Raw genomic sequence first — 26,390 nt, forward strand, 5'->3', positions numbered from 1 at the left:
CAGGGGTGGCGGGAGAGGCCCGGCCAGGGCAGGGACCTGTGACAGCCGGAGCCCACTTGGGGCTATGCCTCCATAGAACAAGCCCTAGCTTGAAGACCTAACCTGGAAAAAAAAAAAAAAAGAAAAGAAAAAAGTCCTCCCTGCGCTCCCAACCTCCAGAGATCCAGAACTTGAGATCAAGTCACACTAAAAATTTCCAGGAAGATAAATAATACAAGTAACTGAAAATCCTGTTTGGGGATTGTCCAAGCTGTCCTCCAATGGAAAGGCAGCTTCAGACCCTGGCCTGAGCCCTGGAGGCCACCAGTAGGGCTGGGCCAGTACCACCCTTAAACCTGAGTGGGAAGGGGGGAGTGCCTCTGCCCTGAAGCCTGGCCTTTCTTCAGCCATTTCTCTCCCTATGGGGTGAGAAGTCAGCAGGGCCAACGGGATGAGCCTACCAGGAGCCCGTGTGTCCCCTTCAATTGCACACTCCTGATACCTGACTCTGGAAGTCTCTGTGCAGATGGTCACCAGCTTGCTCCCAGGCCTGTGCAAGCCCCTTCTCTGGATCCAGCCTCCCCATGGCAGATTGCCCATGAGTGTGGATACCCCTAAGCCTGGGGAGTGGGGGTGGCTAAGGGGGCAGCTGTTTGCCAGGTGTGTGGATGGATCTAGGATGCATTGGCAGGGGGTTCATACACATGCCTGGGAACCCCTGAAGTTGCAGAAAAGAGCTAGTAGTAGGAAGGGGGGTGGTGGCCGGAGGCCAGGGGTGAGAGAGGATCTGTCTTTTCAGCTTCATTCTAACGCATGACTCCTAGGTGTCTGAGAAATCTAAATTTGAACCTGGTCTTCCAGGTTGTTCTGAAGGTATATTTGTCAAGGGAGGAAGTTGGAACATATTTTATTTAACAATTTCTTAGCTTGATTTATAACTTTTAAATATTTAGTAGACACACATATGTGGGCCTCCACTTGTACTCTTGCCCAGGCCCTGCAAACTTTAGGAGTAGGTTTGACTGGGTCAGTGACTGAAACTGCCATTTGGTGTATTCCCTCCCTGGTCTCCTTGCCCCCCAGTACAGCAGTTCTCCTATAAAACCAGGCTTAGGACATGCTCACCGGAAGCACGAAGGAGTTTCAAGGTGAAATGAAAACTGTCAGCTGTTGCCAACAAGCAGTCACCCCCTTGGGCCTCCTGACCTCATTCTCCACCCCAAAATTGGAACAACTTTTTAAAATGTCCTGTGATGCTTGAGAGGGGAGGGATGAGGAGGAGAGAGGTTGCTCGTCTCCTGAATGTAGTATGGATACAGGTACTCATTGGACCCAGGGAGCAAGGAGAGGGCTAAAGGGGGCTGCAGCAGCAGGAGAGATGGAAGGCAGACTAGGAGAGGATCAGGGCTGGGCCTCACCTTGGCTCCAGCCGCACTTCTCAGAGGGCGCTGTACCCGAAGCGAGGAGGGGGGCCTCCCCTGAGTTTGGATTTTGGACTTTGGATGGGGAAGAGTGTGGGGGCCAGCTGGCCAGGCAATGGGGGTCGTCCCCAGCAGGAATGAAGGGCACATTGGTCTTGACTATAGTGGAGGGCCCCATGGCACCTGGACACAGTATCTGTTCAGAAGAGAGAGGCCCGCAGTGGTTTTTTTTGCGGCTGTCTCTGACTCACTCATTGATTCTGATTGGGCTCTTTGGGGATCAAGCCTGCCCACCTTGGCCTCATTAATGCTCGGAGGTGCTTGATGGAACTGGACACACACCCTCACATCCGGGTATGCATGTCACCTACACCAACCCACAGAGATGCCATACACAGGTGCACGCTCCTTGACATGGCTTCCAGTGCCGTCTCAGGTGCCGTTTGCAGACCCCCACGCCCTCGCCACGGTCACGGTCTCACTCTCCCTGACCGGTGACTTCATTCACCTTGGGTGACCCGCTGGCTGCAGTGGCCAGGGGCTGGCCGGCTTGAGGGTGGCTGGGGGCCAGGTGCCTGCAGCGGTTCAGGGTTGGGACGGGAGGCGGTGCTGCCCGCCTGGGATTCCCTGCAAACCCCATAGGACTCGATGTCCGGCACGTTGGATCCTGGAGCTGTCTCCTCTCTGTCTGCCCATCCTTGTGTAGTTCTCTGTGAATGTCTTTCCGCCTCCCAGACTTGGACCCACGGGCTCGGGTCTCTCTGTCCCTGTGCTCCCACGACGTTCATTTTCTGCCTCTCCCTCCTCTCTTCATAAATGTGCCAGCCTCTTTTTCTCTGTTTCTACTTCTCTTTCTCCTTTCCTCTCCCTTTTTCTCCAACTCCACCTTTCCCTGCCCCCTGGCCCCACTCTCTTGGTCTCTCTCCTTGTCTCTGGCTGCATGTCCCCCTGACTGTGTGGGTGTCCCTCTATTTCTGTCTGTCTGTGACCACGTTTCTATCTTTACCCCTCTCTATCTCCGCCTCTGAGTCTGGGTGTGTGTCTCTTGGACTCTCTGTCTTATTCTCCTGAGGAGTCTCAGGGGAACAGGACAGCCCCTGGGGATGTAGACAGCGGAAAGCATCCCCCCAGCCGCCGCCCCCCTGCCCTGCCAGGCAAGCAGGAGGAAAGGGAAGCTCATGCCCTGGGGAGGACAGCTGTTGTCTCCCCTCCCTCCTGCCCCTCTGTTGAGCAGGGGACTTTGGCTCCAGAGACCCTGAAGTGTTGTTGTTCAGGGACAGGGCCCAGGGTTACAGGCCTGGGGGGGCAGGGCTGGGGGCTGAGTGTGCCCAGGGGGAGGCCCCCTTGACTCTCTGGTTGACCTGATGACCTTGAGCCTGGGGCAGGGTGTGGGGGATTTGAAGAAGAGGCCTTGACCGGAGTGGGTCTGAATTGACACTTTTCTTTTTCCTTGAAGCAGCCAGGCTCAACCCACCCATCGCAGGCTTCCTGCTCCAAACCACCGCTGTGCTCCCCGCCCTGTTCCAAACATTTCCTCCAACTGCCCCTGGTCCTGGGGGCCTGTTTAAGCAGCCTCCCTGCCCTCTCCCCGGGCTCCCCACCTCTCTCCCGCGCGGCCAGGCTGGCTTCTCGCACAGGCGCTGCTGTGTTGGCTGTTTGTTTATTTGACTGAGGTTTCCGTGGGTGGGGCGGGGGCCGACTCCCAAGATGCTTCTCCCCACTTCAGATGTCTGGGCTAGGGGCCAGGCCCGGCTCCACCCTGGGTCCCACTGCCCTGGTTGCACCCCCACGTCCCCGCCACCTCTCCAGTGCCTCCAGATGTCCCTACCCTCATGGTGTCAGGTCTCTTGATTCCTGTGACAGATGCCAGCTGACCTCTCCCCCTGACCCGGGGGCCAGAAGGGGACTGATGAGAGCTCTGGTCCCAGAGGGGCAGGACAGGGACGCCAAATCCCGGAGGGGAGAGGCAATGCCAGGAGAAGGTGTTGGGAGATGGAACCCCTGGGTCCTCTGGGGATGGCCAAAGAGGGGCAGGTGGGATGTGCAGCCTGGGAGAAGCTTGTCCACCTGCCTACCCAACCTGGCTGAAGCTAGAGCCAGAGATCCAGCGAGGCTGTGGCAGAGGCCAAGACCTAAGGAGGCCTTGCAGGAAGAATTCTCTAATGAGCTTGGGGCCCTCCCAAGGCCCATCCCCAGGGCCGTCACCCCTGGAACCCCAAAGGTCTTGCCATCCCTCAATTTCAGACGGTACTTTGCTGTATACCGACCTTTCTCGTCCCACCCTCTGTGCACCTGGAGAGGTAAAAGTGCTCATCACGGATGAGGAAAGCTTTGATTCAGAGTGGCAGAGCAACCTGTCCCAGGTCAGTCACCCAGCAGAACCCAGACTCAAACCCAGGGCTCCTCACTCCCACCATCAGGGCTCTTTCCAGGACACGCTGGAGCGGCTCCATGGGCAAAAAGAACCACAGGCTGCAGCCACTGCTCCGCTCTCCTTGCATCTCACAGCCACCCCATCTCCTCCATCTTCAGAGACCTGGAATGGAGACTCTTGCCCCTGTGTTTCTGGCTGGGAAGGGAGTGCAAGGGCAGGTAGCATTCTTGTGACCTCATTCTGACATTCACTGTCCTAGTTAGCAGCTTCCTGAGGGGAGAGGGACAAGACAGGCTTCTAAAGAGGGTTTCAACCATCTGGGTGCTAATTGGGAATGCAACTGTCCCTAGGTCGAGGCTGGGGACAGCTATTCCGAGTCTGCAGGATGAGGTGTGGGGGTGGGGAGGGGAGAGGGGGATCAGGAAGTTTCCCCAAATAGCCTGGCAGTCAGCCAAATGCAGGAGTCAGGCTGCACGGGGGGTGAGGGGAGGGCGGTCCAGCTGGGGGGCAGCTGGCCAGCTGGCACCTGGGCCTGGACCTTGGGAAACTGGGCAAGGGGCAGAAGTGAAGCAGGACTGGTTCTGTCTTCTCTTTTTGGTCCCGCTGAACTGGACGTCCCTGGAGCTTGGTGTCCTGCATAAAGGAGGTGGAAGGGTACGTCTCCAACCTGTCCCTCTTCTCTCCCAGGGGTCCTGTAAGCCCCTGCCCACTCCCCTGCCCCTTAACCCAGTGACATTTTTATTGCTTCATTCAACAAATATTTATTGAGCCACTACTATGTGTCACCTTTGCTAGGCCATTCCTCCAAGGATTCAAGAAGGAACAAGGCAGGGAGGTGTCAGAGAGCATAAAAGAAAAGGAAGAGGAGCTCTGTCTTAGGGAGAGGGTTGAGGGAAGGGCTGTCACGGAGGTGATGTTTCAGCACCAGCCTTGAGGAGGGGCAGGTAGGAGGCGGGAGGCAAACAACAGTCCAGGCAGAGAGAGAACAGCCTGTAAGAAGGCTCCGAGCTGAGGGCAGCTTGCTCTACTCAAGGCATAGAAAGAGACCAGTGTGGCTGGTGTATCCCAAGCAAGGTAGGGAGTGGTACAAAAACATCTCGGAGGGGCACAGCATATTTTGACCCAGACATTTTGACCCCATGGATGTTTTGAATGCAAACATTTCAAACCAAAACCCACGATCATTGAAAACTCTCTGCAGAAGGTATTTTCCAGTTTGAGCTCTATTCATCCCACTTCATTCCTTGATCAGGGTTTTCTCATTTTTTTCCCAATGGTACAGTTAAGCAAATTTCATTTTTCATTCCAATTTTGTATGGAAATTATTTTGAGAGGGATCAATCCTATATAAATATTGCTGCCAAGGTTTGATTCGTCGATCCATTTGGGAATCGTAGCCCGGTTTCTAGGCCCTGCTGTTGTGTATGGGTTGGCCTGGGTAACACCATTCGAGCTGGAAGATTTAAGCGTGGTCAAGATTTGATTCTGTCCATTTTCATCAATAACGAGTTTTCCAGTTCTAGTGTTGTCAGTGTTATTTGTACCAGAAATATTTTTAGATAGAGTTTGTATTTATATCTCAGTTAATCTGTGGGAGGGATCAATGGGAGGGGTGGGTTGGAAGAGGAGACACGTTTAGAGGAGGCAGGTAAGAGCCAGGAATTCCAGGCTGGGGTAAGGATTCTCCTAAACTGAAGGACAAGCCTCTGAAAGTTTTAGGCAGGCAAGTGGCATGATCAGATTTACCTTTTTCAAAAGTTTACTCTGACCAAGGGAGGGGGTGTGCTGGGGAGGGAGACCAGGAGACAGAGAGACCTCTGCACACCCTCAGCTCAGACCCCTCCCTTCCTCCTGGTATTCAAGGCAGCTCCGAGGCCCCCGGACACCCCAGGGTCTGGCCAACTCAAAGTGTGCACAGGGTGGAGACCAAGAACTGGGAGTTTTCCTTGGGGCTCCCTCCCAGCCTGCCGCCTGGCCGAGTGGAGCCCTGAGGGATGCCCTGCCCTGCCCAGGTTGGGGGGTGGCGGTGTAGCCCTGGGACCCGCCCACCTGGAGTCCTAGGGCAGGAGCAGCCAGGGTGGCTGCGTGATCTGGCGGTGAAACAGAACCAGACACAAGGCGCTTGTTGGCCCCTGGCTCTGAGCTCAGGGTGTGCGTGACCCTGGGCAGGGGCACAAAGAGGCCTCTGTCCGTGTGGGGCACTTTGCCCACCTGGCCAGGCCGGGCGCCTGAAGAATGAGGGAGGTGGGCTGGGGTGCTGGGGAGGCTTTGAAGTGAACAGATGCGATGTCTCAGACCCCCCTGGGACAAGTCCCTTCCTCTCCCTAACCCGCAGTTTCCTCACCTGTGAAATGGGCTCTGCCTCCCAGGCCTGGCACATCATCTAGACTCACTTTGTTGACTTAACAACCTTCCTAGAAGCACATATTTTTTAAATGTACTTTAACAAACACGTACAGTGTTTACCGTGTGCCTGGTTGCTAAACACTTTTATAAATATTGACTCATTTAATCCTCATCGAACCCTCTAAGAGACGTACTGTTATCTTTATTTCCATCTTACAGATGGGGAAATTGAGGCACAGAGGTGTCCAAGGTTACCCAACTAGTAAAGGGCAGAGGTAGGTTTGGAGCCCAGGCAGCATGGCTGCACTATGCTGCTTCCAGAAAGTAAGGGGCGAGCATCCCTTAGGGATTCTGGAAAGGTGGGGGTGGGGGGACCTGGAGTAAAGGCGGAAGCTCGGAAAGCATAATGGTACATTGCCTCCCATCCCAGGACCTGGCCTGCACCTGGACCAAGAATGCAGCAGGAGGGAAAGAAGTCAGACTCTGGGACCAGAGACCCAGAGGGTGAAGCAGGGATCTTGAGGAATAGGTCACAACCCCACCACCTTTGGCCCAGTTGTGGGAGCAGCTGTCCTGAGTGGGGCTGGGGTAGGTTTGGGATGCCTTCAATAGGATGAGTCATAGCCTGCGGGGTGCCAGGGTTGGTGCCAGGCACTGTGGAGGAGCCAGCCCTGCCCCGGGGAGCCCAGCGTCCAGCCGGACACAAAGCATGGACATTGAAGAGATGGCAAGGGGGCTTCAGCCCAGGAGGTAAGGGCAGCAGGCGCACAGAGCCAGAGCCTTACGTAACCTCACAGAGGTGGGAGCCTTCAGGCTTTGTGACAAGCAGGATTGGACTGGCTGAGAAGGGAGTGAGGCTCCCTGGGCTGAGAGCAAGGAGGTAGGACAGTGCTTCTGGGAAGTAACCAGTAGTCCCCTGTGGCTGTGGCTGGGGTCAGGGTGTAGTGGTTGCTGCGACTCAGCCTGGGGGTTTGGACTTGCTCTCCTAAATGCATCTCTATACATGTCTGCTCCTTAGAATCACCTGGGTGCTTGTTAGAAAGGTAGATGCTGGCCTCACACCGGGCTGTGCACTGGGGATCTCTGGCAGTGCGGCCCAGCCTAGCAGACGTGACGCTTAGCCATGGACTTGGGAGCCTCCAGGGTGCAGGTTCTCACTCTTGGCTAAACACCAGAATCACCTGGTGACTCAAACATCCCAGTGCCCAGGTACGCCGTCCTCCCACCCCCCACTCCGGGATGATCCTGTCAGGATCCCTGGTGGTGGGTCCCAACGTCAGACATTTCCCAGGCTGCCCACGGGAATCCCGGGTGTAGCGGTGGTTGAGGGCCCTTGATCTCTAGTGGGGGGCGGGGAGCCTCAGCCACTGCTGTCATCCAGGACTGGGCTGAACGGTTCCCTCCTTAGAGCAGCCATCCCTAATAACTGTCTCCCTCAAGCTCTTGTCCTCCCTGAACACGTGCGTTTATCTGCTTATTGCCTGGGCCCATTCCTGCAGATCACGAGCTCCAGGTGGGCTCCTCGGGACTTTTATCCACTGCTGGCCCCCTGGGGTATGGAATGGAGGGCCTGGGATATAGTCAGTATTCAACAAATGTTTACTGAGTAAGCTTATGAGCCCCTACCCTGTGCCTGGCACACAGGGAGACACGCTCCTACATCATCTCTTAATCCTCCATCGGCCCCAGGGGGGAAATCTCTTGGGCCCATTTTACAGGCCCAAGAGGTGAAGCAACTTGCCCGTGGTCTGACAGCTCGGGAGCCCAGGCTCTGGCCCCTGCCCTGCACGGCCTTTGAGCTGGGGGAGGCAGGCTGGCAGCCTGGAGGCTGGACACAGGGCCCAGGGGCTGGGAGCATATTGACACAGCCCATCTTCGGGGCGTTTCCTGGAACCCCAGCTGGTTTTAAAAGGCCTCCTTCACGACTGGCGATGGCTGTGTGCTTCCACTCACTGGGCCGATTTGAGAGCAGGTTGCCTTGATGCGGCCAGCAGCTGCTCCCTGGCTCACGAGGTTGGTCCTGGCCACCCCGCCGTGGACTTGGAGTGCTCTCTCCTCCCGCTGACTCCTGCCCTAGGTGACCTCGGATTCTCGGGGTCACCCCCAGTCTCCCCCTGTCCCAGCCTTGTGAGGTTAGGGGGAAGGGACCCAAAGCCCTGTGGGGGAGACTGCGGGTGGGAGGAGCCAGCCGGACAAACTCACAACATAAAAGCCTCAGGAAATGAGACGTGGGTCAGGAGAGGCACAGACCTGAATTTCCACAGGGTTGAGCCTGGCTGGCAGTCAGGGCGTCTCGGGCATCTTCTGAATGTAGCCCTTTAAGTAAGAGAGAAGGTAGCCAGTGTCCCAGTGAGGTCCCCTGGGGCCCCAGGCTGATATCTTCCCTTCCATGGGACAGTATGGGGAAGTTCCTCTAGTAAGCTGACTGCTTTCTAGACTGCTGTTGTTGCAGCTGATCTTCCAGGGAGGGGAACAGCCCTGCTATTGGACACCCCCAATTCTCCGCCTCCCTTCTTCCAGCTCAGCCTCTCCTACATACCCAAGCAGCTCTGCCAAACTGGGTGAAGAGGTTAAAATAATTTCCCTTGTGTTGGCAACAAACACAAGTTGGATACAGTCCTAGGCTGGGAAAGAGTGGGAACAGGGCTGGTAGCCCTGGGAGGCAAGCTGGTGGGCAGGCGAGGAGGGGCTTAGCTTGTACATGGGGGTGGGTACCCTGGGTTGGGGTGGGGGGTCAGTTTGATGAGGTTTTTGGTATTCTCTCCAGACCCGGTCTTCCCTCTCTTTTTGCTCCATTAGTTTCTAAATCACAGCTGTGTGGAAGTTCTTTCTGCAGTCTCATCACTATCCCTCCTGCTGTAACTAATGTCATCCCTCACACCTCAATGACTCTTTAGAGCTTGCAGGATATTTTCTGTATTTTAGCTTATCTAATCTTCTCAGCTATCAGCCTTGAGACAGGAGAGTTTTATTAGTTAGTCTTTGCTATTATTGTTATCCCCATCTTAGAGATGAGGAAATTGAAGTTCAGAGAGGAGAAGGGACATGTTCCCGGTCACACAGCTATAAGTGGCAGAGTCATAATAAAAACGCATGTTTGCCTGATTCTGAGTTGACTCTAGTTCCCCAAATCTCTTCTGAATTATACCCGCAGACACACAGGCACACCCCTTTCCTGTGGCCCCTTCCCCTTCCGTTTCCCCAGGCCTGAAGAGGCCATCCTGTCCATCCCCCTGCCTCTAGCCCAGTGCAGTGGAGCCTCCACGTGGCCTGGATCTGGAGCACGGCTGGCCACGGTCCAGAAGAGGGTGGTGGTGGCACAGTTGGGGGAGTCAAGTGTGTCAGCTGCTGTTGCTGCTTTTTGAGCAAAGACATTTAGAGTTTAATGTGATAATCTCATCCTGATCATTGCAAACTGAGGGCCCCAGACCTGTCCAGGTAGCCATTGCTGGCACACAGGGGAGAGGGGAGACTGTGCTGGGTTCTTCCAGCCACTTCCTGTTCCCTCATCCTCATGTATGCTGGGGAAGGATCTGAGCCTGAGGGTTTCTTTGGAAGAAAGGTGTTTCTAGATCATGGTAGGGATGAGTCAGGTCTCCCTACTTTGAGACCTGGAGCAGGGGACCCCAACTCTCCCCTCTTAGGTCTGAAAATGTAATATTCTAGAAGGATGCTGCCAGTGAGTCTGGCAGCGAGGGCTTATACTATGTGCCGGGCACTGTGCCTAGGAGGGGCCAGGCTTCAGGCCGGACACAGGGCATAGGAAAGCAGCCCAGCCCGGGGCCCAGAAAGGGGTCCAGAAAGTCATTGCACACCCCTTGCCCCCCCACCCTCCCCCACCCCCACTTTACTGGCTGGGAAACTGAGGCCGGTTGCTGTTGTCTCCACATCATCCCCGCCCAGAAGTAAGCCAATTAGCACCATTTCTGGTTCTGTGTTCCCAGCACCTGTCTCATTATTTAGGGATTTATGGCCCGGTCACTGTGAAGGACGAGTGTCTGAGTTTCCATGGGGGGGAGCGCGGCTGGCACTGGAGCCCAGCGGTGGCGGGAGGTGGTGCCGCCCTGCTTAGGGCAGGATGGGGATTTGATTTCAGGGGGAGCAGGACGGGGATTTGATTTCAGGGGGATTTGCAATCGGTGGGAGCCGCCCTGGGCACATGGTGGCTCTGGGCTATTTTAGGAGGCCAAAGCCTGGCCTTGCAGGGGGAGGGGCCCCGGTGGACTTGCTCAGGCCCATTCGTGTCGGCCCTTTCAGCAGGGGCGGAAAGGAGCCATGATGGACGGGACAGGCCGACCTGAGGCTGGGGCTTCTCCCACCCTCCTGGGAATGATGCCGCACACTCCTGACCCCAGGCTGAGCTGTGTGCAGATGAGAAGCTGGTGGATGGACCGGGGTCTCTGGATCCTTACCTGGGCCTGTTTGCCACAAGCTTTCAATAGCTGGAGACCATGGCTGTTATTATTAGGAACACTTATTGTAATAATCCCATGTTGTTGTAGAAGTAACATTTAATTGAGGACTCAGAAAAGGTCCCGTGGGCAGGCAAAGGGCACGGTCTTAAAGCTTGCACATGCAGACTCCTGTTCGGTACAGGCCACTTCCGAGCTGAGTAATGGTTGTGTAAGCCCCTTCACCTCTCTAAGGCTCAATGCCCTTGTCTCCAAATCGGGGACCAGTTAACACCTAATGAATGATGCCCATTTTATTAATTGGGCACATATGTGTCAGGCCTTCTGCCATATTGTTAGGTAGTAATTGCCCCTTTGGACAGATAAAGATACTGAGGGCCGGAGAGGAGAAGTGACTTGCCTAAGCTCATACAGCCAGAGCCAGGAGCCCGATCCATTTCTCACACCCGCAGCGAAAGTCGGTTCATTCGGCAAATCCAGTGGTAGGTGCTGGTTGCCTTCCGGGTGTCAGGGGCTGGTCTAGGGCTGGGGATTCATCCACACGCTACACAGAGGAAGAGGAGATAATGGGATGCGACCGGCACCAGTGAGAGCTGGAATGGCTAAACTGGAGAATCAGTGGCTTTATTTGGCTTAAGGGTCATTTTCCCACAGGAGAGGGGTTGACCAGGGGGTCTGAATTCCTTTTTGAGCGAGGGGTAGGTGGGCAAGGGAGCACAGCACCAGCTGGCACAGCCAGTTCTCCCTTGCTAGGGAGAGATTTTCTGTTTTCGTTCTCCCACCTCAACTACATTTATAGGAGAAAAACAAGTTGCTGGGAATATTGGAGTACAGTCTTTAGTGGAAAAAGAGAACGTATGTTTTGGAGTCAGCCAGAAATGGTTCAAATCCCAACTCCATCCTTATCTAGCTGTGTGTCTTTGGGCAGGTAGATTAACCTTTCAGAGCCTCTCTTTCCTTATCTTTAAAGTGAGGGGAGCAATAGTGACTTTACAGGATAAAGTGAGTGGATAAAGGTGTGGAAGGGCCCGGAATTTAGCAGGCTGCGTTCTGTCTATGTGCCCCGTTGGAGTTGAGGGATGTGTTATTCCTGGGAATCTAGGTGAAGCACCTGTGGTCCTGCTGAATCATCTCAACAGCCTGGGTGGGATGGGAGAGCCAGCAAGGCTGAATGAAAGGGCCGGTGCTCACGGGTCAAGGAATCGCTCCTTGGGAACTGATGGCAGGGCTGAACGCGCCAGCGCACTGCTTAAAAATAGATGTTGGGGGTTTTGGTAATCCCCAGCTCTATAAAGATCTAATTCCAGAGTGCAGAAAAGTTTATGGGTTGGCAGCATAAATAGAGGACGGGATTTAGGATAGGGGGTTTGGTGGGAAGTTATCCTGTCCTTTTGCTCTGTTCTAAGGAGGACCCTGAGAGCCGAAATAAGTTTAGAGGGCTGTGATTGAGATGATAAGACCCCTGGAAACCATTTATTCAACAACTAGGTATTGTTCAGGGCAGTTGGTCCTGTAGGGTACTGGGCAGACAGAAAGGAGTAATGGCCCTGCACTGCCTTCAGGGGGCACAGTCGAGTGGGGTAGCTGGGGAGAGCGTGGGGGGAGTCAATTCAATGTAATCACAAGTACAAGGTTAAGGACCTACGCAGGGTGCCGTGGGAAGAATAGTTGAGGAAAATGAGTCTGTCCAGCTGGAAGGGGAGACCTCGTGAAGAATGCACCAGCCTCATTGACCTGGCTGTGGAGAGCAGAGTGCACTTTTCCTGCATCACCAGGGTGCAGATCTGGGTAGTGGGTGGACATTAGAGGAAAGCAGCTCTCAGCCCTACACACTGATGCCCCAACAATGGGATGGGCTGTCTCAGGAGCCACTGAGCTCTCCGTCCTTGGTAGGCTCAAGAAGAGACAGAAGGGACGGGATGAGATGACTGCTAAGATCCCTTCCAAGTCTGAACAACTGACATTCTCCCTGGGCAGACACAGGATGTGGACTGCGATGGAGAGATGACTGGATGAAGACAGAGTATGGGTGTGCTGTGGGGACAGTGAGGCACACACAATGTCCCCTGATGTCACTGCCCTGGACCCACTTTTCATTCCTTCCTTTCCTTCTTTCCTTCCTTTCTTCTTTCCTCCCTCCGTTCCGACTTTATTGAGATAGAATTAACATACTACAATTCACCCATTTAAGGTGTACAGTTCAATGTGGGTTTACTTTTAAAGTTGAAATGAATCTATGAAGTCATTTAGCAGATATTTATCAAGCACCTGTTAGGTATGCTGGGAGGGCCAGGGGACGGTCCAGGCTGAGGAAACAGCAAGGGCAAAGGCCCTGAGGCAGGGACAAGTTGGTGGGTTTAAGGAAGGGGAAGAAGTGCTGGGAGAGTGGATGTGGCCTGGGCTTCCCCCGCGGGCCCTTCTCTGCACGGCTGGTTCCCAGCAGTTTTACCCTCGGCACGAGGAGGGAGGACCAGCCTTGACACATCTTTGGATGCAAGAACCATTTTTGTCCTTTCCTTTGGCTCTCCCTTTCCACCCCACCCCCACCCCAGGTGGTCAGGCCAGCAATCCGACCCCAGCCCCCAAATCCCACTGTCCCCTGGTTGCACCCACAGTGCGTCAGACCCTGTGCTAGGCTGGGAGGGAGCAGAACTGAGCCCCATCCCCCACCAGGGGAAAGTCTCCGCAGCTGGCTCTCTGGCAGTCTCCCCTGACCTCTGGAGACAGCTCCTAGGAGCAATCTGAAATCTCCATTTGGGACTCATGTTTCTGTGTGATTTGGGGCCAGTTACTTAATATCCCCAAACTTTCATTTCCGGGTCAGTAAAATGGGGATCAAAGTACCCCGGACAGAGCTTTTAGAAGAATTCAGTGGGACCCCTGCCTGCCAGGCAGTGGGCGCCCCATGGATGTCAGCTTCCTCCTTTTCCCTGAGGGGCCATTAATGAGCAGGGCCAGTTTGCAGGCAGCAGGGATGGGGCCGTGGCAGGACAGGTGGGCGCCCCTGTCCATGATCGGGATCCCTAAGAGGTGACCAGTGCGGGGTCCCCTCCCCCTCGGAGGCCCACGGGCGCTGGGCGGCGCCACGGGTAGCCAGGATTCTCACCACCGAACCCAGCCCTCTGGCGGGGGAGGCCGGGTCCCCCCTCTTCCCGCCCCTCCCCCCACACCGGGCAGCCCCCTCTCCCGGCCCCGAGAGCTCCTGGGTCCGGCTCAGGGCGGCGCGGCTCCTGGCACCTGCTGGGCGTCGGGCCGCGGGGGGCGGGCTCGGGAGCGCGGCGGCTGTCCCGGGACGCGCGGGTGCGGGACTCGCCGGCCGCACAGCCCCGGGGGCGGCCACTCCGGATCGCCGCGGGCGGCGGGCCGCGGCTCGGGCCGGGGGGCTCCTCAGGTAGGCGCGGGCGCGGGGTCCTCATCGCCTGGCTCCCAGGTCCGCCCGGCGCGCGGCGGAGGGAGGGCGGCCGCGGGGTGCTGCGCGCGAGGTGGGGGCCAGGGTGGGTGTCTCTGGGGGACCCGGCCCCGCTTTGTGAGTGGAGAAGATAGGGCGCAAGAACCGAACGGGTTGTTGTTGTTGGGGGGAGGAGAGACACGAGGGTGATGGTGAGCAGGACTTTCAGTTCCCCTTAGGGGCAGGCGCTCGTCCCCGCCCCACGGGAAGAGGGTGAGACCCCCACTGCAAGGAGGGACTATTCTCCCAGAGGACTGGGGGCTGGAACCAACAACCACCTTCTTTCCTAAGGAGTCTGGAGACTCCAGGAGGCACTCCTCCCCCCTCAGCCCCTGGGATGGAAAGGATGGAAGGGCTTGGGGGAGGGGAGAGTTCCTGGGGTCTTTTTGGATGTGCAATGCACACCTACCGCCCCTACCCCACCCCCATTCACTGTCTTTGGAGGGCGCTTTCATACAGTCAGTTCCCTCACCCAGGTAGAACGCCTCATCTTCACCAATGCGCAGGGGTGGGACCCCCCTGTCCTGCGGAAGAGGCAGCATTCTACCCTATCCCAGTCCCACACAGCTCCAGGACCCCACAGCCCTCCTCCCACTGGCTCCCAGGAGTCATTTCTCCAGCCTTGACCTGGGAATGCCAACCTGGGGGGTCATCCTAGACGGGCAGCGGAGGTTGGGGGAGGTGCTCGGGGGAGTTGGGCTGGGAGAGCGGGCAGCGGGGGCTGAGCATGAGCAGGGAGGACTCTAGGCCCTGGTGCGCATATAAGGAGGGATGTGGGGCAGAGGCTCCCCGAGCCTTGCCTATCTGCAAGGACAAGAAAAGGGGGTGCTGAGCCTACCGCCCGCATCACCACAGTAGAGGCAGCTGCTCCGTGTTGCCACTAGGACCCCCCTGCGAACAGAGATGCAGGTTAGATGCAAGGACTTCCTGATTAAACATGACTTGAGGGTCTTTGGGGGGGCCTCAACCTGGGAGAGGAAGCCCCGGGAGGATTTGTCAGGAGGGAATGAGGCCCTCTGGAACCCTCACCCAGCGGTGGGGGGTGAGGGCAGGGCAGGCTCAGGGAGGGGAAGTGGTGGGGGCAGTGACCTCATCTCTGGACCCTCGCTCTCCCTCGCTCCCTATGCCCTTTCTGTCTCCTTTTCTTGGAGTGAAGTGTTGACTTTCAGCACTTCGTGGGCAGCTCACTCCTTCCCACTTCCGATGGGAAGACAGATCTGGCTGCCTGGGTTTACCCAATGGAATCCTCACCTGGCCCCACACCTGGGCCAATTATTGCCCAAGCACTGGGGCTCCCTGCTCTGGCAAAGCAGGAGTGTGGCAGGATGGAGGCTGGCACGGGCTGACCCCACTCAGGCCATTCCACTTTTTTAAATATGGGGGGGCGGGGCTGGGGGTTGTCTCTGGATCCTTATGGGACCATCTCAGGGTGTGACCCTAGGTGACCCCAGCTTCCTGTGTTCATGGGATGTAGAGTCGAATACCACTCTTTGACAGTGTTCACATCCTGGGGTGGTGTCATCCCTGGGAGAGGGCAGTGGGGAGGTGGCAGGGCAGAGAGGCTAAAGTGCCCGGTTGTGGCACCTCTGGGGCATTCTGGAGGCAGCCAGGCCCTGAGTGCTCACACACCGCTACAGCAAGAAGGCAAGGCCTCTCTTCTCTGTGCCAGGGTCCATACCCCCTGCAGAGGAGAATGGGGTCACTGGCTCTACTTACCTGCCTCTCTTCCCAGCTGAACCTCAGCTTTTTCATTTGAAAGCCTCACAGCGTGGGTATGAGGATTAAATGGAGGGAATGTTTCTACAGTGCCCGAAGGTAATGGGTGCCCAACAGCGGGCCCTTCTTTCTCCAAACGCACCCTGCCTTGCCCTGGTGGCTGAAGCAAACAGCGTATAATTTATCCCCTGCCCTCTCCTTTAGAGGCAGCTGCTCTGTGTAGCCGCTGCAGCTGGGCCTGCAAAGGACCTATGAGATGAGCTGAGCCCAACCCCCTCTTTTTAAAATTGGAGAACTGAAGCCCAGAGGGGCAGGGACTGGCTCAAGGTTGGCCCGCCAGCCTGGCTCCCTTGTGGCTATTGGCAGACCGGAAGGGGGGGTGGGGGGGGTGGGATGTCAGAGTGTAATTGGGCTCATTAAAGTTTGGAGAGGGAGCTCTTCATGCCCCTGCCAAAGGCCTGAAAACTTCCTCCTTGTACAGAACTCTGTGGGAGATACAGCCCTTGTCCCAGGACCCCCTTCCCCAAAGTGCAGCTGAAGTAAATCCCTCCACTCCTTGCTTTATGGCCTCCAAAAGCCCTTTCCATCCATCACTTTTGGGTGGGCAGGCCAGGGAATTCCACCCCCTTCAGTGCCTGAGGACTTCCGCCGAAACCCAGGGCCCTGAATTCCATGTGTCACCCAGATAAAAGCAGTGGGGGTGGGGCCCAGGAGCCCTGCCCAAGTGTCCCGCCCTGCACGCTATCTCTACTTGGATGGACACGGACAGATGGGCAGACAGAAACCCTGACCCCAGTCAGCTCTCCAGCTTTGGTATGAGACAGCCTTCAGGTGTGTGGCTCCCTCTGCGGTCTAAACCTTATTCTCCCTGCTGCAGCTCAGGGAAAGTGGAGAACAAAGAGGGGTTTATCCCCCTTTCCTATGTAAATCACAGACAGACCAGTAGGTGCATGATCTTTTTCTTTTCTTCAACTTTGTCCTTTCCCAAGTAAGTTCATTTCTCTCCTTTTCTTCATACCCCCTTCTTCCCAGCCTCTTTGGCCCTGGCCCCTAACTCTTCTTGCCCAGGGTGTGGCACCTCGCTGTCTGGCACCTGGGGCCTGATCAGGGCTGGGCAGCACTGAGTCTCCCAGAACCCCTCTCTGAGTTTGGAAGCCTTCCCTGCCACTTACCCTTAGCAGCTGAAATCAGGGTTTGGCAGGCTTTAAAGAGAAGTGGGAGAGAGCAGTGGCTAAGGACTTGGGATCTAGTGTCAAGCAAATGCAGATTCAGGTCCAGCCACAAAACTTCTGGAAGCCTCTTCTCTAATCAATGGAATGAGATAATAAGTTAATTATAGTGCCCACCACAAGTGAAGTCTAAAAGAGACCTGCGTTTAAAGCACCTGGCATACAGTAAGCCTTCTGTAAATGGGCTATTAATATAAAGGAGAGGTGGCCTAGGCATTTGGTAGTGGAGAGGGAAACAAAGAAACTTCTAGAATCAGTCTTTGCCTTGTTATTCCATGGTACTTTGAAGCAAGCCCACTCCCCGGCTCTGGGGCTCAATTTCCTCATTTGTTAGAGAGTATAGAAATAGGGACCAGGTCCTGTCAATGTGGGTCCAGCTAGGGTGAGACTTCCTGGTTCTGGTCAGGGACCACGGTGAGGGGTAGTAACTTACTGATGCTCAGGGCAGGGACTGGACACATCTGTATGTGCCCTAATAATTGCCCATTCCTCTAAAGTTTCTGGCTGGGAGCCCACGCTTAACTGGAGCAATGCAGCTCCTGGGGGGACAGCTGTGAAGGCTGAGGCAGGCAGGCAGGCCACAGCAGGCCCAGTAGACTAGCTGGGGGGACACAATCAGCCCCGGAATCCAGGCGGGCCCTGTGAGCCCAGAGGCTGTATATCATGGCAGTTTAATCAGCTGCTTGGCAGATATTTGTCTGCTCTCTTGGGCCATGTCCCCAACCTGCCTGTCATAAATTGCACTGAGATTTCAAAATACCCCTGTCCCCTCCCTGGCGGGGCAGACAGCTTTCCATGGCATGGCCAGGAAAATCTCATTCCCCTGGAGCCTAGTAGGTTAGGCACTCCCCACCTCCCACAACTCTTGCACCTGAGACCTCCTTCCTGTTAGAGAGTTGGGGGAAGGCTTGTGAAGGCAGGAGGATGACTACAAGGACCGTCATCTGGACGGTCTCACCATCCATCTGGAGGTGAGAGGGTGCAGGATGTTAGAAGTGGAAATGGGGTGGGGGACTCCATGCAACTTGGGAGGTGGGAGGAAGCTTCCTAAAGGTGGTGGGAGCCACCATCCAGTGTGCCCTTTATGGAAAGAGCTGTTCCCTGGGCCCCAGGGCTCTGAGGGACAGCCTAATTGCTCCATGTGTGTGGACAAGTGGTCTCCCTTGCCTGCAGACTTCCCAGGTCTGCCTCTATCTCCCCAGTGGATACTCGTTACACCACCTGGAGGCAATTGCTGGTACTGCAGCATCAGCCTCCCCACCCCACAGCAGGTGTGCCCTCGAATTCACCGGACACCTATGACCGCATAAGGGTCTGATCCACGGCGAGTCTCAGATTTCAGTGATAGTGCCATTCCATGATATGGGTACAGTGACACCCACACTGTGACACAGCTACACCATGACAGGCACAAAGAGTGAATGGGGGCCGGCCATGGTGGCTTAGCAGGCAGAGTTCTTGCCTGCCATGCCGGAGACCCTGGTTTGATTCCTGATGCCTGCCCATGCAAAAGAAAAAAAAAAAAGAAAGAAAAAGTTAATGGGTGCAGATTCACCTTAACAAACAATGGGTAACAGAAACCCCCACAGTGGCCCAGAAACCCCGTGCCCGACACATAGGGCCACAGAGGAGGTAACTCCACTCACGAGCCACAAAACCCAGACACAGATTGGTAATAGCTGATTTCATAGGACACTGGGAAGTGTCGTACATAGTTAGCTCGTCTAATCTTTACATATGCTTGTGACTTAGGAGCTATTTATCACCCCCATTTTACAGATGTACAGAGGGAACTGAGGCTCAGGTCAAACACAGTAGGTGGCAGAGCTGAGATTTGAACCCAGGTGTGAATCAATGTGGAGCTGGTGCTGTTAAACCACCGCCCACCCCCCGCCCATTCACGTGCAGACCCCGCACAGGGAATGTGAAGCGCACAGCTTCGAGACCACTGCCACCCCCCAACTCCCAATGACCATTGTCAATCAGTTTGCCAAGAGCCGGGGGTGGGGTCCAGAGACTGCAGGTTGGTTCTTGGCTGCAGACTTGCAAAATTAACTGTCCTTGTTTGGATGTGGGCTCCCACTCTGGGCGTGTGGCCTTCCCAGTGAGAACAAGGTAACATTACTGGATGGGTCTGCTTTGCAAAATAAGCATGAGCCTGAGGGCACAGGAAATGTCCTTCAGGAAGAGGCGAGCTCTGTGGCATCTCAGAGCTCTGTGGCACCACATCGAGGGCCTAGCCTCGGGGGCAGTCGGAGGGATAAATTCCCTGCCCTGAGGAAGCCTCAGTTCTGGGAAGAGGCAGGAAGCACACAGACAGATTCTGGAAGGAAAGGCAAACTGGCCCAGTTCAGTCTGAGAAAGGGCGATCCCCGCCTGAATAGAGCCGGTGAAGGCAGACGAGTCAGGCAGGGAGAGTTGCAAAGTGAGCTGTGAAGAGAAGACTGTGGAAGATAGGAGACAGGGGGCAGGGAGTATATGAGGGCCTTCCAGGGCCCAGTATGATGTGGGGTGCATGTGTGCATGCGTGCGTGCATGTGTGTGTGTAAGGCAGGGCTGTGTTTAGCCTGCTCAGGCAGCGGAGCCTAGGCCTCTACTGAAAACACCAACTGTTGGTTGCCACAGCCTGGGTGACTAAGACAGGAGGGGGCATCTGGAGCCTTGCGGCGCAAGGGTTTGAATGGTTTCACACGCTGGCACCATTTGTGACTGTCATCGGCTGGACGCGGGGTACAGAGAGGTTGGGTTTCCTCGGCCACACCTGCAGCCAGTAGCTGCTGGATCTCCAGCAAGCGCCACGTGCCTGCCTGTCACAGGATAGAAAAGCGAGTGCCTGCTGCGGAGCTGAGAACAGCACTCTGGCTTCCCAAAATGTGACCCCACTGGCCTCACTGCTGCCCCTGACTTAGGACCCACTCATCTGCAAGACCCGAGTCCCCAACTCTGAGCCTTTGCTCTGTGATCCTCTCAGTGCCTGGCTGTCTTGGCCGCCCTGTATTTAGATTTGTTTCTGACATCCTTTCAGAACTTCTTGTGTTTGAATGCTGCTCCACTGGAAATAGACTCCATTTTGTTCCCCTTTTGTCACTTAGTTGTGGAGGGGAGTGTCTCTGAAAGCCGGGGAGGGTCAGATGGATCTCCAGGTCTTGAGCCCCTCTTGCTCCTTCTGCATTCACAACTTCTCAGCCTTCATCTTGTCTCCATCTGCTCAGGTATGAAGCGGCCACTGAGCCCATCTCCCCTGGATAAGAAGGATCTCCCCGTGTCTGGAGCTGCTGAGTGTCCTCCTCACCCCTCGGAGCCACCCAAGCCCAAGCGGGAGAGGAAGCGGCCCTCGTACACACTCTGTGACGTCTGCAACATCCAGCTGAACTCAGCCGCCCAGGCCCAGGTGCACTGTGGAGGGCGGGCCCACCAGAGGCGGCTTCGGCAGCTCAGTTCGGGGAAGACCCCCTCGGGGCCAGGTCAGTGTGGAGGGCGCTGCTCTTGCAAACTCTGTTCTGGGTCCCCAGGGGAGGGCCTCTCTGTCTGGGCCCCTCTGAGGACCCCCATGTCTGAGGCCTCCCTTAGTGGGGTCTTGGGGTTTGAGGCTCCCCTCACCCTGTCAAGCTTAGTTTTGCATCTGGGCAACCTTTTTGCGGGTGGGACCGCTGGCTCCGTGGTCTCTAGGTCAGAGGCCTGCACTCGGGGACTTTTTGGGTCTGGGGGCTCTCTCCATGGGGCCTTTAGGGACCAGGACTCAAGGGGAAGCAGCACTTCTCCAGTCCGGAGCTACCCCTGCTAGGGCTCGTTTTTCAGACAAAGGCATCAACCATGGGGCATCCCATGCGCCCGCTCTGGTCCCGAAGGCACATGACGCTTTGACTGAAGGGCTGGTCAGCTCCTCTCTCTTTGTCTGCTGGACTCCTAGCCAGGATTTTGGCTTCTCTCTGGTTGGGGTGACTTTCCAGGGGTTCGGCTGTGAGCCCTGAAGGGGCAGCTGGCTGCAAGGCAGATTCCTGGGGAAAGTGGGTGAATGCACCCGTGAGGGTGATTTCAGCTGACAGGCACATGGGAGCCACGGGGAAAACAAGAATAGTCGAGCTGCTGGCGGGCCGGGGAGACAGAGTCAGAACAAGGCCCAGTATGGGGAGGCGAGAAGGGCTGCTACGTCCACCTGGTTCCTGGGGGGACCATGAGAATCCTACCTTGCAAGCCAGGCTGCTAGCTTGGCCCCCAAGCTACGCCTTGAACTCAGGTGCCCATTCTTTTTGTGAAAATTCATGGAGCACCAGTGTGTTTCCACACACCCTGCTGCTCTCCTCGCCTCTGGGGTGACTCTGGCTTTGAGGTCAAGACAGGCACAAAAAAGAATAGATCAGTGTTGTGGATGCCCGTGGGACATACCCTGAGGGGTACAAAGGAGGAGGGGCAGTTCTACCCGGAAAGGCCCCTGGGTGCTGAGCCTTGGAGTAAGGGTAAGGGGCGAGGGGGCTGTCCAGGCAGAGGTCCCTGCATAATCGAAGGCAGGGAATGCCCTTAGGGGGGCTCCAGCTCATCCACCCAAGCCCCTGGGGCTGGACACCGAGGGCGTGATTCTGAACAAGAATGCAGCTGACTGAGGACCCGGCTGGAGTGTATGTGTGTGTGCGTGTGTGTGCCCGTTTCCATCTGGGTGCAGTAATCATTCGTCAATTCATCAAGTTTGTATTGACCACCTACTAGATGCAAGTTGCTGTTTCAGGGACTCACCTTTTTCAAAGGCCTCACACCTGCGTGTTAGGAAAGCGTTTGTTCCAAGATCAGTACAAGCCTCAGAGAGGTGAATTCCAGGTGCTGCGAGAAGCCAGAGGAGGGAGAGAGGAATTCTCAGAAGCCAGGGAAAGCTTCAGAGAAGTGACACTGAAGCTGGGTCTTGGAAGGGGAAAGGGAACCCCAGGCAGGGGACACACCTGAGCAAATGGTCCGGGCCCTGCAAGTCCCTGGCTTCTGGGAGCAGCGAGCAGCACATGGCAGCCAGGCTGGCGAGGAGCAGGGGCCTTTGGCCTTAGTTCTGAAAGTGTTGCTCGTCTCTGAAGGGTTCCAGGCAGGGGCCGTTAGTGCTTTTCCATGTCTACGGCCAGGAGAAGGGGCAAGATTTGGTGGTATACAAGGATGGAGGGTGGAGGGTGGAATGGAGGAAACCGGTGCTGGAGCCTTTCCTGCAGCAGGACCTCAGGGGGAGGCCTGTCCCTAGACCCTCGCCGAGGGCAGCTCTAGCTGAGACGTCATCCTAGAGGGCAGTTCAGTTACCGGGAAGGGGACCCCGGGAGGGAAGCAGGAGTGCAGGGTCCATGTGGGCATGGGGAGGCCAGTCCAGGCATTGCTCCCCTTGGGCCATGGCCGCCTCGGGTCTCATGTCCTGGGCCGTGGCCCTGTGATGTGAACCCTTTGCTCTCTCCCTTCCTTGCCACACTGGTGTGGGGAGGTCAGGTCCCGTGAGGTAGGAGGAGGAAAGACCACCACTCCCGAATGCCCCTGACCAGGACAGGCTACCCAGAGGCATGGCCTTCGCCGGCTTCCTCTCCCCACACGACGCCCTCTCAAGGACTGGGGAGGTCCAGGGGCTGGAGGACACCATTTGAGGCTCACCAGGAGACATGATGCTGGGCCTCCAGTCCAGACGGCTACATCAGACCCGTTCATTCGTGTCTGTCCATCCGTCCATCCTCTATCTGTCCAGTATTTCCTGCTCCCAGCCCGGCCCTGTGTGGCTCCCTGGGCAGGATGCTGGGTGTCCCACTGAGCAGCAACTTGGTGCCACCCTCGGTCTAGAGGAGACAGACGCGGAACCAGCACCAGACTTTGACAACAGCACTCACCACGAGGAGTGGACGATGTTTGGGGACACAGGGAGTGACGGTCGTGCTTATGGCAGGGACACTGATATCTGGGGAGCGTGGGTCTCGGGCTCCAGCCCTAGAACCTCCTCTCCGCTGGTCTCACCCTCCATGGGTGGCTGTGACCCACTGTCGCCCACCGCCCTCCCAGGGTCCCTCCTGTTTCCTTGGCTCTCTGAGAGCTGGGGCGGGAGAGACAGCCCCCGGCAGGAGGACGCCTAGCAGGTGGCCCTGCAGTGAGAGGTGGGCGCGAGGGGCAGCACGTCCGGGGCTCCCAGCCACTCTGGCCTCCTCTCCCTAGGTTGCCCATGACATAGCCTGGCTGAGCCTGGGGCTCCCAGCACAGCTTGAACCAAGTCCAGAGCCCTCGGGGTGTGGCTGATGGGAGTCCCCTCTGGAAAACGGGGAGACCCACATCTACTTCCAGGGTTGTTGGGACACTTGGGGCTAATGCGTGGGGGGGCCTCAACACACAGCCTGGTCCCTAGACCCTGGCTGTCGGCTCCAGCCGCTGAGATGGGGTGTCTCAGACCTGCGGCGGCAAGGAGGCGCATGGGTTCCTTGGGAGAGGCGCTGAGGGGGGGCGGTGGGGACGACCCAGTCATGTCTGCTGGAGGTCTCCTGGAGCTGTCACTTCGATTAGGGGCCTGTGAGGCTGGTGGCTTCCACAGCGACAGGCTGTCTGTTGCTGGCAGTGAGGCCGGACCCTCTCCTGCTCACATCCCTGAGGCCATCTTTGGAGAGGTGGAAGGAGGTGGGGTGAAGAGGGCTCGTCCCTTCCTGAGCTTCTTGGCTGATGCCCTGGTCAGAGGCATCTGTGCTCAGCCACACCCAGATTCCCGAATTCTCAGTTCCCAGCCTTGGCTCGAGTCTGGAACACCTTTGAGGGCGAGTCTGGAACACCTTTGAGGGGACCCAGCAGGTACCCTGTAACTTCCCCATCTCCCCTTCTCCAGGCCCTCCCCCAGCTGCCTGCCCACCTCCCCAGCCCCTTCTATCTGTCTCCCACACAGGGGCCCTTTCATTCTTCAGGAATGTGTCATGAGCCATCTTTCACCTCACTGCTCCTCCTCCCAGGGGGGTGTGGGCAGCAGGAGCAGCCCCCCCACCACAGTAAGGCTGAGCTTAGTGACTCGATCCACCGCGTTCCCCTCCCCGACAGACACCTAAATAACTTTAGGCGCTTCGTGAACATCTGCAAAGAAAGAAAGGTTTGCTTGCGCAACCCTTCTAGCCTTAACCTCTAATGCAGCTATAGGGCCAGCACAGGGCGTAGGGGGCACCCTGGGTGAGGAGCTGTGGCCCACCTCCAACCCCAAGCCGGGCATTGGCTTAGGAGCTGAACTGTTTACAAAGTACTTCCACATTCAGCATCCTCACGCAACCAGCCTAGGAGGTGACGCATGCAGCCCTCATTTTACAAACTAAGATATTAGGGTTCAGAGAGATTTAGTAACATACCGAAGACCACACAGCTGGGTTTGGATCCCAGCATTTCTGACTCTAAACCCTCTATCACAGGACCTGCCTCCCCCACCTCATCGCCACAGAGAGCAATGAGTATTAGCAGGGGTTGAGCCTTAACCTTTGGGGAGTGGATGGGAAGGGTGGCCGAGAGAAGGCAGACAAGCTCCCAGGACAGATGATTCCATACAAACTTCAGGACCTGTGGCCTCTTTAGTCCTACCTTGATGTCCTCAACTGAAAAGTGGGGACATGCCAGCCTCCTTGCCTACCCCGGCCCTGCCAGGACCTGGCTAGGTGGGGAAGGGAGCCTCCGAAAACCACCCTGTCCCTCCCCCAGTCCCCTGGCAGGACTGACCAAGGCAGCCAATCAGAGGGACCTACCCTTCGCCCATCACCCACTGCAACCTGACACCGGAGGGGAGCGAAGGGGATTTCGGAAATGACTTAAGCTCAGGTTTACTGAAATGGCCAGAGGGGTTTTGGGTGGTGAGTACAGGGTAGACACTAAGTGGGACAAGAAAGCAGAGCTGGAGTCACACTACAATGGATTTCAGGGCAAAGACAGTTGCGGATACAACAGACTTCCCCAGGCCTTTTCAGGGGAGAGTCAGAGAGTGGCAGGTTGAAATTCTCCCACCCTTTCTGCACCCTCAGACTGCCCCTTGCTCCGATTCTGATCAGGCCCTCCAGCCCCTCTCCAAGTTTTTGATTCCAGGAGCCTCTGGCTGCATTCTGGGCCCAGAGGATCAAAAACCTTGAGCTTGGGTCACGCCTGAGTCACTGACTTGATGAGCTGCTCGCTCACGCCCCTCCCCGCAGATGGATTAATTTCAGTCCCATCAGGGTGCCCTGGAAACCCTCCAGCCCATCCCCTTTCTTCGGTGTCTCCCTAGGCTGCGGGTTCTTCCTCAGTGCTCCCCCACTGTACACTCAGGCCTTGGGGTGCAAGTTGCAAAGAAATAGTGTTCCCCCAAGGCCACCGAGAAGTTCTTTCTCTGGTCTATCCAGACTTCTCGGCTCCCACGTCTGTGGCAGGTGGCAGAAGTGCCCCTAACCGCTCCCTGGACACCCACCGCGCACCCAGGTTGTGAACCTGACCATCAGCCCCATTCCCCGACTCACAGACCACCAGGAAAGGGAAGGCCTGTCTGGGTGGAGAATTAGGGGGCTTAGCTCAAATCCCTGCCTCTGCAGAAGACAAAGATTCCGTCTGTGTCTCTGGATGGGTTAATTAGCTGTGGCCTTGAGTTTCCTTCCTCTCGCGACACAAGCAACTCCTCTCCCCCAGAGCCCCTTCCTAACAAACCTGTTTTCAGGAGCTGCTGCTGCCAGCCCCTCCTGGAGACCTCCTTTGTGGTTTGGGTATTGACTGCTCTAGAGATTACAGGTTATTGTCTGGTGGAGACAGCATGTTGAGTGGGTGGGGGGCTAGCGCGGGCACCGGGACTTGGAATGTGAGGCTGGATCTGGCTGTGGGCTGGCTGTCCCCTCTCCCCCACTCCGAGCGCCTCCCAGCCACCAGGTGCTCAGGTGAGTAGAAAGCTAGCCTGTTCTCAAGAAAAGGAGGGAGAGAAAGGAGCAAATAGAGAGAAAGGATGGGGGAGTGCTGGGTGAGGGAGGGGTGTCAGAAGTTCTTGCTGATCAGACGGATGCTCCACACCCCTGTCTCCTTACTGCCACTGCCCAGAGGCAGTTTCAGGGGGCCCAGGTTCTGGTCTAAGAGAGGCAGGACACCTGGGCTTCCTTTCTCCAAGGAGTCTCAGCTTCTCCCTCAGCAAAAGGAGGGAAAATACAAGAGGATGGCAGGCAGCGCATGAATAAAGCTGGAAAGGAGAATGGGAGCTCTCTGAGGCCAGATTGCTGTGAGAACTTTGCAGCGGGTAGAGAAGGGATCTGCAGCGATTGCTGTGAATGGGATGCTCCGTCACTGTCTCCTGTCCCTGGTCTCCATGTCTGTCCCACACCTCCACGCTGGGGGAAGGCAGTGCCTTGTTCTTTTCACCTGTGGTTGGGATGGGGGAGACCAGAGAAGAGGCAGCTCCCTTCTGGGGTGAGGAAATAGAGCCTGGTAACATGCAGCTTTCCAGGCTGGACCAGGAGTCCCTCCCTCTTGCCCTCCCTTCCTGTCCTTCTCAGACCC

At 56.5% G+C, this 26,390-nt stretch overlaps 1 protein-coding gene across 4 annotated transcripts in view; it reads left to right on the forward strand.

Moving 5' to 3' along the window:
• The window catches only part of ZNF385C (zinc finger protein 385C), a 50,137-nt gene that overhangs the window by 1,633 nt on the left and 22,114 nt on the right, over positions 1–26,390 (forward strand). For 2 of the 4 annotated variants that reach the window (XM_077164378.1, XM_077164381.1), the window contains exon 2: positions 20,138–20,389. In XM_077164378.1, coding sequence (XP_077020493.1) covers positions 20,140–20,389 — 250 coding nt within the window. In that variant the 5' untranslated portion in view covers positions 20,138–20,139. Of the gene's footprint in view, positions 1–6,762; positions 6,871–13,861; positions 13,924–20,137; positions 20,390–26,390 lie in introns of those variants that run through there. The other 2 variants (XM_077164379.1, XM_077164380.1) reach the window with 2 other exon arrangements.

This window comes from Tamandua tetradactyla, chromosome 6 (genome assembly GCF_023851605.1).
Source record: "Tamandua tetradactyla isolate mTamTet1 chromosome 6, mTamTet1.pri, whole genome shotgun sequence".
In the NCBI taxonomy this organism is placed as follows: Eukaryota; Metazoa; Chordata; class Mammalia; order Pilosa; family Myrmecophagidae; genus Tamandua; species Tamandua tetradactyla.